The sequence below is a fragment of the Tympanuchus pallidicinctus genome, unplaced genomic scaffold (assembly GCF_026119805.1).
Source record: "Tympanuchus pallidicinctus isolate F22 unplaced genomic scaffold, pur_lepc_1.0 scaffold1, whole genome shotgun sequence".
NCBI classification, from domain to species: Eukaryota; Metazoa; Chordata; class Aves; order Galliformes; family Phasianidae; genus Tympanuchus; species Tympanuchus pallidicinctus.
This window is the reverse complement of record NW_026294618.1, coordinates 49,040,636-49,054,450: the sequence shown is the minus strand read 5'-3', so window position 1 is coordinate 49,054,450 and position 13,815 is coordinate 49,040,636. Positions and strand designations below refer to the sequence as shown.

Sequence of the window (13,815 nt, the reverse complement as noted above, 5' to 3'; positions counted from 1 at the left end):
AACAGCTAGTACAAGCCTATAGCAATGCTTTTCTGTTCTCTGGAATCACACAGCAGTGTGAAATATACTGACATTGTGTAATTTGCTGCACAAGAGACAAGCTTACAGTTCCTGTTAAACTCTGAGGAGACTGTGAAGGTTTCAACAGACTGCATATGCCATAGCACAGAAAACTGATGTGATGAATGGTGTCTCCAGAGATTTCCCTCTGGCCACCTGGGGACGTTCTCATTTATACTGAACTCTTTCCACCACTTGAGCAGTGTCAAGTAGGCACATGTGAAATCTCTGTGAAAGAACAACTTGAAAGATGAAAATACTGTAGCAAGACAGCACTATGTAATGAGTAACCCTGGCTCCCAAAGGTCATTTAGGGTGAATGTGGGACTGGTCTAACCTTCAACCTTTGAATACAGGACGCAAAACCTGCTTTTTGCTACTCTTCCCTCGTGTTCAAGCCCTGCTTCACATGTCCTCAGGCATTCCAAGAATAGAGGAGCAGCCTCAGGTCAGCTCCACTCAGCCCTTAAAAAAATTCACTTGTTCAAGGGGAAAAAAAGAAGGAGAGCAGCACAAAACTGTCATCAGGCAACTGTGATGGCAAAGTTTGACCAAGCAGTTGTTATACATGAATACCTCATACTCAGTGCTGGGAGCAGCTGAGAAACGAATCAGTGCAGTCAATCACAAAAGGCTTAGTATATTGATTATGGAAAAGAAGAAAAATTGGTGCAAATAGTGTTAGAAGAAATAGTGTTTGAAGAAAGGTTTATCTAGCCTTCTGCAAGTCTCTCTGTGGATCCAACACAGGAGGAGTTCCCTTCCTAAAGCAACTTAGTTAAACCTATCATTTCACGTCCTTGTAGTACAATAGCCAGGCATTCTCTATAGAGTAGAGTTTGGTTAATAGTTAAGGAGATATTACATTATAAGAATTTCAGATAATTCAGTGTTGACTGCATTATTGAAACATTTTTGTGTTTGGATCAGCAAAGGTTCTGCAGCTGAAGAACATTTTCACATGCTCTCATGTATGCAAAGTGATATCAGATCCCAACTCCTCTGATGTGAAAGCAAATATTGAAACATCAAGGCCTTGTAAGTATAAAATTCCATTGAAAACCAGCATGATTCAAGGTCCCAACTGATTCAGGAATTTGAGGAATCTCTTAGCATTCTGAAATACACAGGGAGTTACAAATGAATTAAGTGAATCAAAAATAACATGTATCTGAAAGTAAATATTTCCTTCATTTACATAGAGCAGGCTAGGGTATTCTCAGCACTCTCTAACCTTGTTTGAAGCCATGATGTGACTTCTGTGTGGCTCTGATGTCGATGTAATACAGAAAGGGCTAGAGTTTAGTAGCTATTATGTCAGATGGGGTGGTGTAGCTTTAAGGCTGAGTGTGATTTGATTTTTGGTGCTGCAGAAATATCTAATGGCAAAGAGGGCAGTAGAATGTCCTTAACCAAAATTATCTCATATGTTCTCTAGTTGTCTAAGAGATTTGCTGATCCAGCTAATGAAAATAAAATTTAAGTGCTTTTGGTTAGTCATAGAAAAACACTAGTTTTACTCTATTGATATGCAGCTCTTCAGAAATCCTTGTTTAAACAAAAGAGAGAAATGCCTGGTGAAAAAGACACCACCAGCATCCACCTCTGACATTATGGGCCAACATAATAAAATAGGAGGCATTACTTTTGAAGCAGCTCTTGTACAATTTCAGCCTGGCTAAGTGTGAGGTTAGCTTGGTTGAAATAAATATATAATATAAATGATTATTGCAGGGGCAATAATGACTCTGAGTGAAACTTTGAAGCCATACAAATAGGGTGAACACACTAAGTTAAAATATTGCAATTTGTATAAACATAAGAATAGTGCACGTTTAAGCTGAATAGACGACTTGTGTTTGACTAGTTTCTAGTTGGACTGATTCTGGAAGACTTGTGTAAACTTTGTGTTCAGAACAGACCAGTGAGAATACTAGTGGAGCAGAATCTAAGGATGCTGTATTACTCTGCGGCCAAGAAGACCAATGGTATCTTGGACTGCCTTACAAAAAGCATAGCCAGCATGGCAAGGGAAGTTACCTTCTCCATCTGCTCTGCCCTAGTAAGGCCATATTTAGAATACTGTGTCCAGTTCTGGGCTCCCCAGTTCAAAAAAAGAGAGTGATCTCTTACAAAGAATCCAGCAGAAGGCTACAAAGATTATTAAGGTTCAGGAGCACCTCCTGTGTGAAGAAAGGGTGAGTAACCTGGGTCTGCTCAGCCTGGCGAAAAAAAGACTGAAGAGGAATCTGATAAATGTTTATAAATATCTAAAGGGAGGTAAAAGGCAAATGATGAGGCCAGGCTCTTCTTGGTGGTGTGTAGCGATAGCACAAGGAGTAATGGCCTAAAACTTGAACATAGGAAGTTTCATACTAACATGCAGAAGAATTTCTTAATGGCAAAGGTGACAGAGCACTGGAACGTTTTGCCAAGAGAGGTGGTGGAGTCTCCTTCTCTGGAGATATTCAAGACTCGTGTGGATGTCTACCTGTGCAACCTACTGTAGGGTACCTTCAGAAGGGTTGGACTCAATGTTCTATTGAAGCCCCTTCCAAGCCCTGCAATTCTGTGATTATAACAAAGATAGGGAATGCTTTTTAACATCAGCAATCCAAATTTTACAGTATTAAAGATACAGGTAATCTCTAAGTAATATATTATCTTTCTGCAGCACTAGTATATGCCATGGAGGCTGCCTAATACTGAGAATATTTGACATTCAGCATAAGCAGTCTTGAACATTTGGATATTACCTGGATGCCTCTCTGTTTATCCAGCTGTGGACTGACAGAGGAGTCACAGCCTGCCAAAGCCACACCCCTGTGGCACTGTTTCCTCTGATTCAAAATCTCTCATGGGGCACAAACCATTTTCTCTGAAGTCCTAAACTGGCAGAGGGATCCAGGTATGGTTAATGCAACCTTGAAAAAAATGCTGAGTTCCACAGTCTTCATAAATAATTTAATTAGATTATCAACTTATGGGCCTGTTGTTAAGGAAAATATGCCTATCACAGATCAGGCAGAAGTACTTCTGAAATGTTAGCTCATAGTAGGTGACCTAGATATAATTACATACCTTCCTTGTCAATTCATTTACATAGTGCAAATATATCCCTGCTTTACACATTGGTTTGTGTGAAACGAATTATTTTTCAGTTTTCACAAGTCTAAATACATAAGCTTCCTCAAACATAAAGTTCAAGAGCAAGTTTAAGCATTGCAAAATAGCCTATTACTAGCTTTAAATAAGGACTAATAACAAGACAAACTTGGGGAAAACTCATCGTCTTTGCTATTAGGAGATTAACCCTGGAGAAACTAAAATAAGACTGGATCTTCAGTCTAGTATACAAAGGTATGAAAGCTTCTAAGTAGAAGTGAATTCTAGATAAATTTATATTACAAATAAAGTGCATAATTGTTGTAAAGTACCAGAATAACTTTAAAACCACTTTATTATACATTTAATTCCTGTCAGCTGTAAACTGGATTAAAAGGTACAAACGTGGTTTTTTTTTAGACGTGATAGAGGAAGTAATTCAGAGAAGTTCCATATCCTGGATTATGCAAGAAATCACATGAGACAGTCACAATGAGTAAGTCTAGACTAAGAGACTTAAAAGACACATTCAGCCATGTGTGTAGGATTATGCTTTGTCAGATCCAGACTCTGCAACAGGAGAAGATGCAGATAAGCATAAGAAAGAAACTAGGCATGTAGTATCCCTGCCTGATAATCATGGGACTCACTTCCAGGACTGTCCTGAAGCAATTGCCAAGTGGAGATGTATAGATACATCTACTATTCCTTTAAATTTATGCATCCATGTTCATGTTTCAAAATATCTCCTCCACCATAGGACCATGGTAAACACAATCAAGAGCCTCTGTTTATCACAAGCTCCTTCACTCATTCTGTAATATTTCAGCAATGCTTCTAGTAGCATCTTCCTCCAGACCTTTGAAACTTCCTTGAGCAGGTGGTGGGAGCTACAGCCAGTGCTAAAGACATCCAGAGTCCGGAAGCAAGGAAGGGTGCAGGAGCAGGTCTGACTCACTCATGCCAAGAAGGGCTTGGCTGCTTTGCTTAATGAAGGACTGCAGAGGGAAGTGACACAGCTTTCTGTCTTTTAACTCTTCTCACTGTCCTTTGTCTCCCCAACTTCAATTATTTTCATTCTTACATATCAGTATTTCATTCTATCTTTTATAAACTTAGCTAGAAATTCCCACTCCTGAAAGCTCATGTTAAAAACAACAACAACAACAACAAAAAACCACCATGAAGTCAAGAGATCGAAGGCTGTCTAAAAGGACATGCCTGGGATAAACTTATTTTAGCACTTCCTTACGTTGCAAAACCAGCTCTATTTGCATGATCACATGCTACTTTTCTCTAGAGCAACTTTAAGTACACAATACAGTCTATTCAGGTTACAGCTCAAGCTGCAGACATGGTTGGCACCCACCAGATACGGCTGCTCAGGGCCCCATACAACTTGGCCTTGAACACCTCAAAATGTTGAGCCCAGCTTCTTTGGGTAGCCTGTGCCAGTGCTTCACCATCCTCTGAATGAAGATTTTTTTCCTGAAAATTAACATAAATTTCCCCTCTTTTAGTTTAAAGCCATTCCCACTTGTCTTGTCACTATCAGGCTATGTAAAAGGTCTGTCTCTCTCCTGCTTATAACCTCCCTTTAAGAATTGGAAGGCTGCAGTGAGGTCTCCGCAGAGCCTGTTCTTCTCCAAGCTAAACAACCCCCTCCAACATCCCTGCATCCTTCCTATGTTGGGGGCCCCAGGCCTGGATGCAGTACTCCAGATGGGGCCTCACAAGTGGGGAACAATTATGTCCCTTGCCCTGCTGGCCATCCTCCTTTTGATGCAACCCAGGACAGAGTTACCCTTCTGGGCTGCAAGAGCACACAGCTGGCTTATGATCAGATTTTCAGCCACCAGAATCCCCAAGTTGTTCTTTGCAGGGCTGCTCTCAATGAGATCTTCCCGAGATAATCTGGGATTACCTTGAACCAAGAGCAACACCTTGCACTTGCCCTTGTTAAACCTTATTAGGTTCATGTGGACCACTTTTCCATCCTGCCCAGGTCCCTCTGGACGGCCTCTGTTCCTTTCTGTTGTGTCAACTGCATCACTCAGGTTGCTGTTTAAAGCACTAGCTGGTGATATTGGATATAAGGAGGCGTGAGGAGGTCTAAGTGAGCAAAGCAAGGGGCAAGCACTGAGAAGAGGCAGCGATGAGATTGATGCAAGCTTTGAATGGCGTTAAATATGAAATTCAGGCACAGGGAAGGACCAGAATGGGCAGGTTGGTTGGATGCTCCAAGTAGAAGGCTACCCGCTCGACGAGACGCAGACCGGCTGTACCGGCTGTTAGCAGCGGCAGCCGAAGCCCCAGCAGGGCGGGCGGCAGCGCCCTCTGCCGGCTGCTCTCGGCTCCCCTGCGGAGCGTGTTGCGGGTCCCTACCGGGGCCGGCCTGCGGGGCGCTGCCGCAGCTCTCCCCTTCGGTTCTTACAGTGAGAGAACCGAACTCTGCCATTTCTGAGGCGGGCGCGGCAATGAACACTTCCAGGGCCCGGCAGCTGGCCTGGCGTGGGCTCGGGCGCCATCTCGTGCCCGGCCTCGTGAGCGTGACCTGGTTCTCACCCAGCTGAGCAGGGAGATAAAGTGAAATAGTAAAATAGCAGGTCTCCACTTACTGCTAATCATTACCCAGTATAGAACAGCTTCAAGTAGGGAAGGTGAAAGAGTTCTCCTTGAAAAAATCAAAACTGTCATGTGGTGGTGTTAGCACCCCGACCCAAAGCAGAGAGCAGGGATGGAATGCTATGTGGGCAGACACTGTGCAAGGGAGTGAGCTGGAAGTGACACCAGGAGGGAGCAGTGACAGCACTGTGTGGCTGAGAGTGTTTAGCTAGGGCTATTTTCCCAGCCTATGTAATCCATTAGAACAATATTCTCAGCAATGAGAGACTGCTGTTTGCAGTTACCTTTCTGCATGCTCAAGATCACATGACTCTTACAAGATGCACGGGCTCCTAGTAAAAACCTGTGAGTGCCTCAGATAAACTGGACACATTCAATCTCTAGCCAGGCCAGCTGCCTTGCACTTTGCTGATTTTGAGGTTTGATCACCACTCAGTTTATTCAAGCAGGCTACCTGGCAGGCTGAGGATCCCACTAGATGGCAGGACAGTTAAGCTCTTGCTGCTTTCAGCCAAACCGCTTTGGATAGCACAATCAACGCACTCCAGTGGGCTCAGCCCTTCAGGTCTATGCTGGGCTGACCTGGGCACCCCTCAGGATTCACAGCAGATCTGCAGCTCTCAGCAGAGCAAACAGTCTGTGCAAAACTGGTGGAGAAATCAGTATGGAAATCTCTGACTCTTTAATTCTCCCTCATGTGTTTTACCACACACAAAGCACCAGCAGGCAGAACAGAGGAATCAAAATCAAAATCAACCCTAAGTAATCTGCTGCATCCTGAAATATGTAAAAGATATTTGGAATACATGATGGTAAAGTGTGCATTACATATCTTATCGCTACTGCTGTGTGTCATTGTTAACTAATGCAAGCGCAGTTAAGACTCCATATGATCACCACTGTATTTATCAACGTGTAATAACTGTGTATCCTCTCACTATTTGGGAATGATATAGAAGATACACTTCCACATATTCTATTGTCAAACAGTTGGCTGTTGTGGTACAAGTATAAATGCACTGGTATAACAAGCAAAAATTAACGATCAGCCAATGTTTTGATGTGACTCTTACATAGAAGTAACTAAGGATTATTTAAATAAATACATGGTATATACGCATACAGCAGCCAGTTTATCATTTATCATCATCTGTTTATTAACAGCATTCATGAAGTGAGTTAACTAATTAAAATACACTTTGAAATTTACTGGCTTGAAGAAATATTTATATGCATAACTCTTCATCTGCAAGGCCCAGTTTGGAAACATACAATGTATGCAAAACATTGTATATGTTTTGTCATTACTGTAAGTCATTACTGCCCTGTTATGAGCTGGAGTGAATGTTGTGCAACAGAGAATTGGTCACTGTGAGTAGGAACATAGGTCCATATAACCAAATATAATGTCTTGAATAATGCAAAATTATATGATGTTACCAGTGAGTAGTTTCCTTGCCTCAAGTATTTGTTCAAGGACTTTACAGAATGGGAAACATTTTCTGTACACTTAGTAACTCCTGAGTTAAAACTGCAGTTGATGTAAAACAGTCTTTTCCTTCAGTGACAACTGGATATGAGCTATACATTACCATCAATGCTTTGAAAATTCCTTATAAAGTATACCAGTGCTTTGATGATCATTTCATCCAGCATTTCTTTTTAAAGCTCAGCCTATGCAGTTACACCAGAATGATAGTATGTGGCACAGATGAAGATAGCTAAATGAGAAATCATAAGAAAGCATAAATCATGAGAAATCATGAGAAAGCATAAATTAGATTGTTCTAATAATCAGTCCCCTACCTTAAAATCTACTTACTCCTTCATTGCCTTCCAGAAAACAAATGGAACTTTCCTAATTTATAATAACAGAAGATATGCCTCAGCATGTTCACTTGCCTCTTACATGGAGCTCATGATGAACAACTGAACAAAAGAAAATTACCTTCTTAATGATATCTGAAAAAGAGTGAGGCCATTTTTTTTATGTGTTCGAAGAATCTAAATTATTAAATTTTCTAATGTATGTACAATTAAGTTACAGAGTTTTATTTTCTATCCTTTTTTTTTTTAAGTATGCAGAGTGGCTGAGAATTAATCTTTACCTCATTGAGTTCTGAAATTTGGAGACAATAAAGTTACTGTTTTTGCTTGATACTAAAATAAATGTCTTGGCTCTGTATAAAAGCCCAGGATGGTGCTTTTATGCTGATGAAAAAGATGCTATTACCTGTGCTGCACTTGCTGCAAATGGAAATTGGGATTAATGCGTTATAATACAAAATTAGCCTTAATAGAAGTTTGCTGCTGTAATTTATCAAGTTAATTAAATATGCACCTAATTTTAAGCACTAAGTATTTCTACTTACTTCAGTGAGACTAATCTACATTTAAAGCTAAGCATATTTTAAAATATTCTGCTGATTCATGGCCATAACTTTGTAACTATATGGATTAAGAGAAAACACTAGCATTAATTATTCATTATCTGAGCTAATAGGAAGGTGGTATGTCCTGGATATTAGTTAAAACTGGATAAACTGGCTCAGCAGGGAGTATTCAGAAGCACTTAGCTCTTTACAGGCACAGCTAAAGTCCAGCAGGAGTTACTGTCTGTCTTCAAGATACCAGCAAGAAAAGGAACCAGAGCTTGCCCAACTCTAGCTGTACTTCGGACAGTAACCCTGCTTAAACCCCTAATTCCTGGGTACTGTGGCCTTGAGGTACCCAAAGAGCTCAGAAGGGGCTTGGCTAACTCCTGTCTGCCTGAGTGAGGAGTAATACAGAACTAATAAATTCTTCTGGACCAAAGTTTTCAGCACAATGTCTCTCATGCCAATTGTTTTTAACTGAGTTGCATTTTAAATCTTCCTGTTTGTCTTTACATCTTATGCAGAGTTTCTTCTTAAGCTTCTTTCTACACTCTCAACGACAGGTTCATACAGCAAAAGTAAGCACCAATTCTCCTACTAGTTTACCACCCTGGTTAAGGTTCTAAATTCAATGTCTGTGAGTAGTGGTACGTATGTATGTCTGCTGAGTAATTTTATAGGTGGTTTAACACATGAATAATTTGCTAACTTTAATTGGTTCACATGATTGGTCTTTTAATAGGAAAAAAAAAAACTAAAACCCTTCAAAGCTTTTCAAAGTAGAAAAATATTTAAGTATCTGTTCCTGTAACCCAAATTTCAGAGTCTGTTTAACGTAAGAGAAAATTCTAAATATATCCAGTGCTGCAACTGTGAAGGAAGAATTCGATATAGGCTGTGACCCAGAAGAGCACTTTAACATACGCTCCACTTAAAGCGTATAAGGAATTCTGCTTCAGTAATACTCAACTACTTGAATCCCATTGGATCATTTTAACATCTTAAAACTGAACGCGTTCATGTGTCCCGATGCTATAAAGGAGACTGGAGTATGAGAAAAGGACTGTAACACAGAACAAAAGTGTGCATCACAAATACAGTTAATTTTATGTCCCCCTCCATGGTGTTTTTCAGCTTTTGTCCTCTGCTAGCTCAGGTTTTCAGACTGTCTTAAGCCACCCATTTTGCTATAGTGGAGTATGTTATTTCCTATTCCAAACTTGAAAGTAATTCTGGGATGCTGCACTTGTTGAATGAGCACAGATAGCTGGAGAGAACCCAGTGTTGCTTCAGCTGGATAAAATCTACCCTTTACTGAATGGTCCCTAAAAGACAGCCTATTAATAAATGCAAATGCCTATTATGAATGGTAGCTGTGTGGAAAAGCCTCTTGCAAGATGTCCACCAGCCATAAAATGCACAAATATTTTGTAGGTGGAATATCAGTCAGTTGTGTGATGTGCCTATGTGGGACACTTCTTCCATCTTGCCACAGTCCAGCAGAGAGACTGTGTGGGTAAATAAAATAATTTGATTGTCAGTATTGGTCAAGTCTCACAAAGTACAAAAAACAGCCGCAGCTGTAGACAGCAGTAAGGGTGTCTGTGCATGAATCTTGGACTCCTACAGTAAAGGACTGCATGCTGGGAAGTTTCAGGAGCATGGCCTTCATCACACACACACACACACACAGATACACACACACACACAAACAAAAAACCCCCAACATTTAAATAGATAAAACTCTGTAAAAATCACACTGGAACACTTTCATCAGCAGCAAACAGTAAAGCAAAAATGAGATGCAATAATTATACATTATTATGGGGTTTTGAGTCTTGTCATATAAAAGAAACATCAAAGATTCAACAGAAGACAGAAAATACGATAGCTATTTAATTTCCTTAGTGAGATGAACAGTTTTAATCACTTACAAACACGGCTATTTTATTTCAGATATACATGAACAGCTACAATAATAAGCCTGAAAACAGAAATGACAGAAATAGCAAGACTGCTAGGAGTGGGATAGGTGAGATGATCTGCCATAATTAAATAGAGTGTAAAGAGACTAAAAAAATGAACACTGGTAGTTTAAATGCTAAACAAAATGCTTTGAAGTCAGGAAGAAGAGAGAAAAAAGTTAGTTTTCCTATTTGTCACATCCATCTTCTTATACCTAATGAGAACAAAAATCTCTGAAGATATACTGCAGATTGGGTCTGTAATCTAATACATACTTACTATCTTAAAGGAGAGTGAATACACCTCTGTGTAACAAAGAAGCTATTTTAGAAAATTAAGAAATAGGACTTTTATTTTAAAGTAATCATTACCTGGTACATCTGCTATCTATGTTCATTAAAACTCCCAAAGAAGATTAGTTTGGATGAATAAAGTAATCATTAAGCAAACAAACAAACAAAAAAAAGAAAAAAGGAAAAAAAAAGAAGCAGAACAGATACATTCTTTAGTTCTCTTCCCATTTGGATGTGTAGAACATTTTTTCTGATGAACAACAGCAGAAAAAACAGCAGTTCCATGTTAAAGCCATCTACATATAAGTGTGTCACGAAAGTCTTTCCTCTGCTGTTGCAATTGCTACCACACTTCAAAATAGGTAACAGGGAAACTCTGCAAAGTCTGTCGACAGGTTTCATCAGTCGAGCAGTCCTCAGGTATTAGGAACTGCTGCTCTTTCCCTCTGCCTCTTGACTTTCCAGCAAGGCTTTGGATGATGATACTTCTCCACCCTCTGCTCCTTCATCTAGAAAAAAACACAAACATTTATAATGCACACAGTCTTAGAGCTTTTTAATTACAGTCAAATATTTGAGCTTATCGATCACTTCTATTTGGATTGGCTCTTTATTACCAAACTCATGGGTGCTCTGGAAAGAGTGATAAACTCAAAATATAAAGAAGCTGCACAGACATTGTCCAAAAACAATTTCCTATTGGTTCTGATTTCCATGTTCCTTGCACATTCTGATAAATTTTAAGCATCAGATCAGATATAACTTTTCTTTTTTCTGACTTGTTTTCAAAGTCAGGTTAGAATATAGCACTCCTCTGAGCACAGTTTGGATTCTGGTAGATAACATTACATTTTATGAACATGTCCGTTATTTGTCTGACCTTCTTTGCCACTAAAAACATAGCAGAATTAATTTTTTTTTCACAAGATGAGGGTATATATATATTTTTTTTGTAATTCTGATTTTGAAGTTCACTCTTTCATAGATCAGAATGGAACGATGACATGGCTAGTACAAATAAAAGCACACCAGCAGAACTGATTCATGTTTATGGTCATCATTAGATATGTGGAATTCTGCACTGTCTCTTCTGAAGCCCATATTCTCTCACTGAGAAATGACATCTCCTCTTGCCTTGATTTCCTTGCAAAGCACAATTATTTTCACACTATCCTCAAGTCTCACAGAGCATTAACAATGGTAACAAAACAGTTTGTGTACTCAGACCTAAGACAGACCGTAGCTTCTGCAAATCTGGTTGTATCATCTTCCAACTTTTATCTGATTTAATAATCATAATCTAAGAGGTCAAATTTCAGGAATTTCCCTGGAGATTTGCCATTAACACATCACAAACAGACAATATTATATATATTCGTCACCGCTTACCACAGTAAATTTATACCACTGTGCACAATAAACTGCTTGATGTTGTCTGCAACAGCCTCTGGTTTGGAGGCTTCATAGTTTAACACTGGTAAATTAAGAACTCAGTTATTTAACATTCTTCAGTATTACATAGCACAGCACTTTTAAGGAAAGGGAGACAGAGCCGTGTCCTCTATTGTCTACTTCTGTTTGGGGCTTGATGTCCAATATTAGTGGAGTCTTGTAGACAGGGTAAACAGAGTTTGCTAGAGGAAATCCAAACTCTTATTTACAGCACAGGTGCTACATCCAGACAGCTACATCCAGACAGTTATACACAGTTACCTAGAATTATTTTCACCAAGCAACATAAATTATTAGCAGAACAGACCCCCAAAGCAGATTACAGAAGGTCAGTGTAACCTCTTTGCTCTCAAACTTTTTGCAGATTCTTCTTTAATCCTGGAATCTCATGTGATATCAACTGATATCACAACAGATGGTGGTGACACACTGGAACAGGTTGCCCAAGGATGTTGTGGATGCCCCGACCCTGGTGGCATTGAAGGCCAGGCTGGATGTGGCTCTGGGCAGCCTGGTCTAGTAGCTGGCAACCCTGCGCATAGCAAGGGGGTTGAAACTAGATGATCATTGTGGTCCTTTTCAACCCAGAACATTCTATGATGCTATGATTCTATGACTCTATGATTGTTTAATATGGTTCCACTATAGCTTCCCATCAGACTACCTTTGGGCAGTATCAACTCTCCAAAACTAACACATCAGCAGAGGTGGGTAGGGTACAGATAGCCTTCCTGTCAGACTTGGGCTCTGTGAAAAATAGCTGATGCCAAAACATCTCCATTCATTTCAAAGTGAATATTAATTTAGTGGAATGTCCAGAGTGCACAGAAATTTGTATCACACAGCAATGGTCCTTGCATTTTCATAAAGAATATATGCAAAGTCTCTTATCTTCTAAACCAGACAGAAGGTATTAGCAAATCCCGTTTCTGACCTTTCACTCTGACAGCAAGTGACAGCTTTTTAGAAGGAAAAGAAATGTATGATCCAATGAGCATTAGCTAAATGTGAAGCAAGATGGAGAGCCCTCCTCGCCATTCCCCGTAGTCTTCACTAAATCTTTCAGAAAAAAATAGGGCATGCTTTATATAGCCACATGTTCTATCTTCTCTGCTTTTCTCATTTATCTAACCTCTTTGTTCTGAGCTGGCAATGGCTTTCATTTTAACAGCTTATTGCTAAAGCCAAAGACAAGCAAGTTTTGTCCATTACAGCCCCAAATGTATCACAAACAAAAAATTTCCCAGTCACGGCATTGTAAGCTTTCGTTTTATTTTGATGACTTTCCCTCAGTTTTGCTTGCTGCCCAATTGGAAGTTTAACTGACAAGAAAATGAGGCCGCAATTCCCATTTTGATGCTTGTGGAATTCCCAATTCACAAAAGCACCCAAGCAGTGCCCACTAGTCACAGTGTGTCTAACTGTATCCTGCATTCACTTATTATCATGACTGCAAAATGCTGATAATAGCAATTACTCCTTCTGGGAGTGCTCTGGTGCCAATGAAAAAAGCAAAGGATAATTCCATGCTATGAATTGTTCTTCAAATCTCCTTTTGTTTTTAAGAAAGCACTGGTACATACTGCTCAAACTAATGTAGCTGTGTTTCATTTCTTCTTAATGCACTTGGATGAGCACCAGGAAAGGATTACTCTGTCTGGAGTACTTCTATTATCTTGTACTGTAACATTTCTTTTAAGAAGACACTCACTCTTTCACGTTTACTTTTATGCAGGAAAAAACATATATATATCGGAGAAAATTTTTCCATGCCTTAAAAAGTATATTGTTTCCAATTTTCCAGAGTCAAAATGAAACAAACATGAGGAACTTACCTGTACTGTTGTATTTTTTGAGCTTTGTTTAACATGGTCTTATGTATGCCCCTCAAGGTTAATTGCTCTAAGCAATACAAAGGTTAGTTATTCATAGCATAGCAA

The 13,815-nt window shown here is 39.6% G+C and overlaps 1 protein-coding gene and 1 long non-coding RNA gene across 3 annotated transcripts in view; one reads left to right on the top strand and one right to left on the bottom strand.

Annotated features, from left to right (window-relative positions):
- The window catches only part of LOC128078164 (uncharacterized), a 231,379-nt gene that overhangs the window by 78,865 nt on the left and 138,699 nt on the right, over positions 1-13,815 (top strand). The gene's annotated exons all lie outside the window — the stretch shown is intronic.
- The window catches only part of PKIB (cAMP-dependent protein kinase inhibitor beta), a 52,297-nt gene continuing 48,511 nt past the window's right edge, over positions 10,030-13,815 (bottom strand). For both annotated transcript variants that reach the window (XM_052678021.1, XM_052678031.1), the window contains exon 3: positions 10,030-10,932. In XM_052678021.1, the coding sequence (XP_052533981.1) occupies positions 10,847-10,932 (86 nt within the window). In that variant the 3' untranslated portion in view covers positions 10,030-10,846. The remainder of the gene's footprint in view (positions 10,933-13,815) is intronic.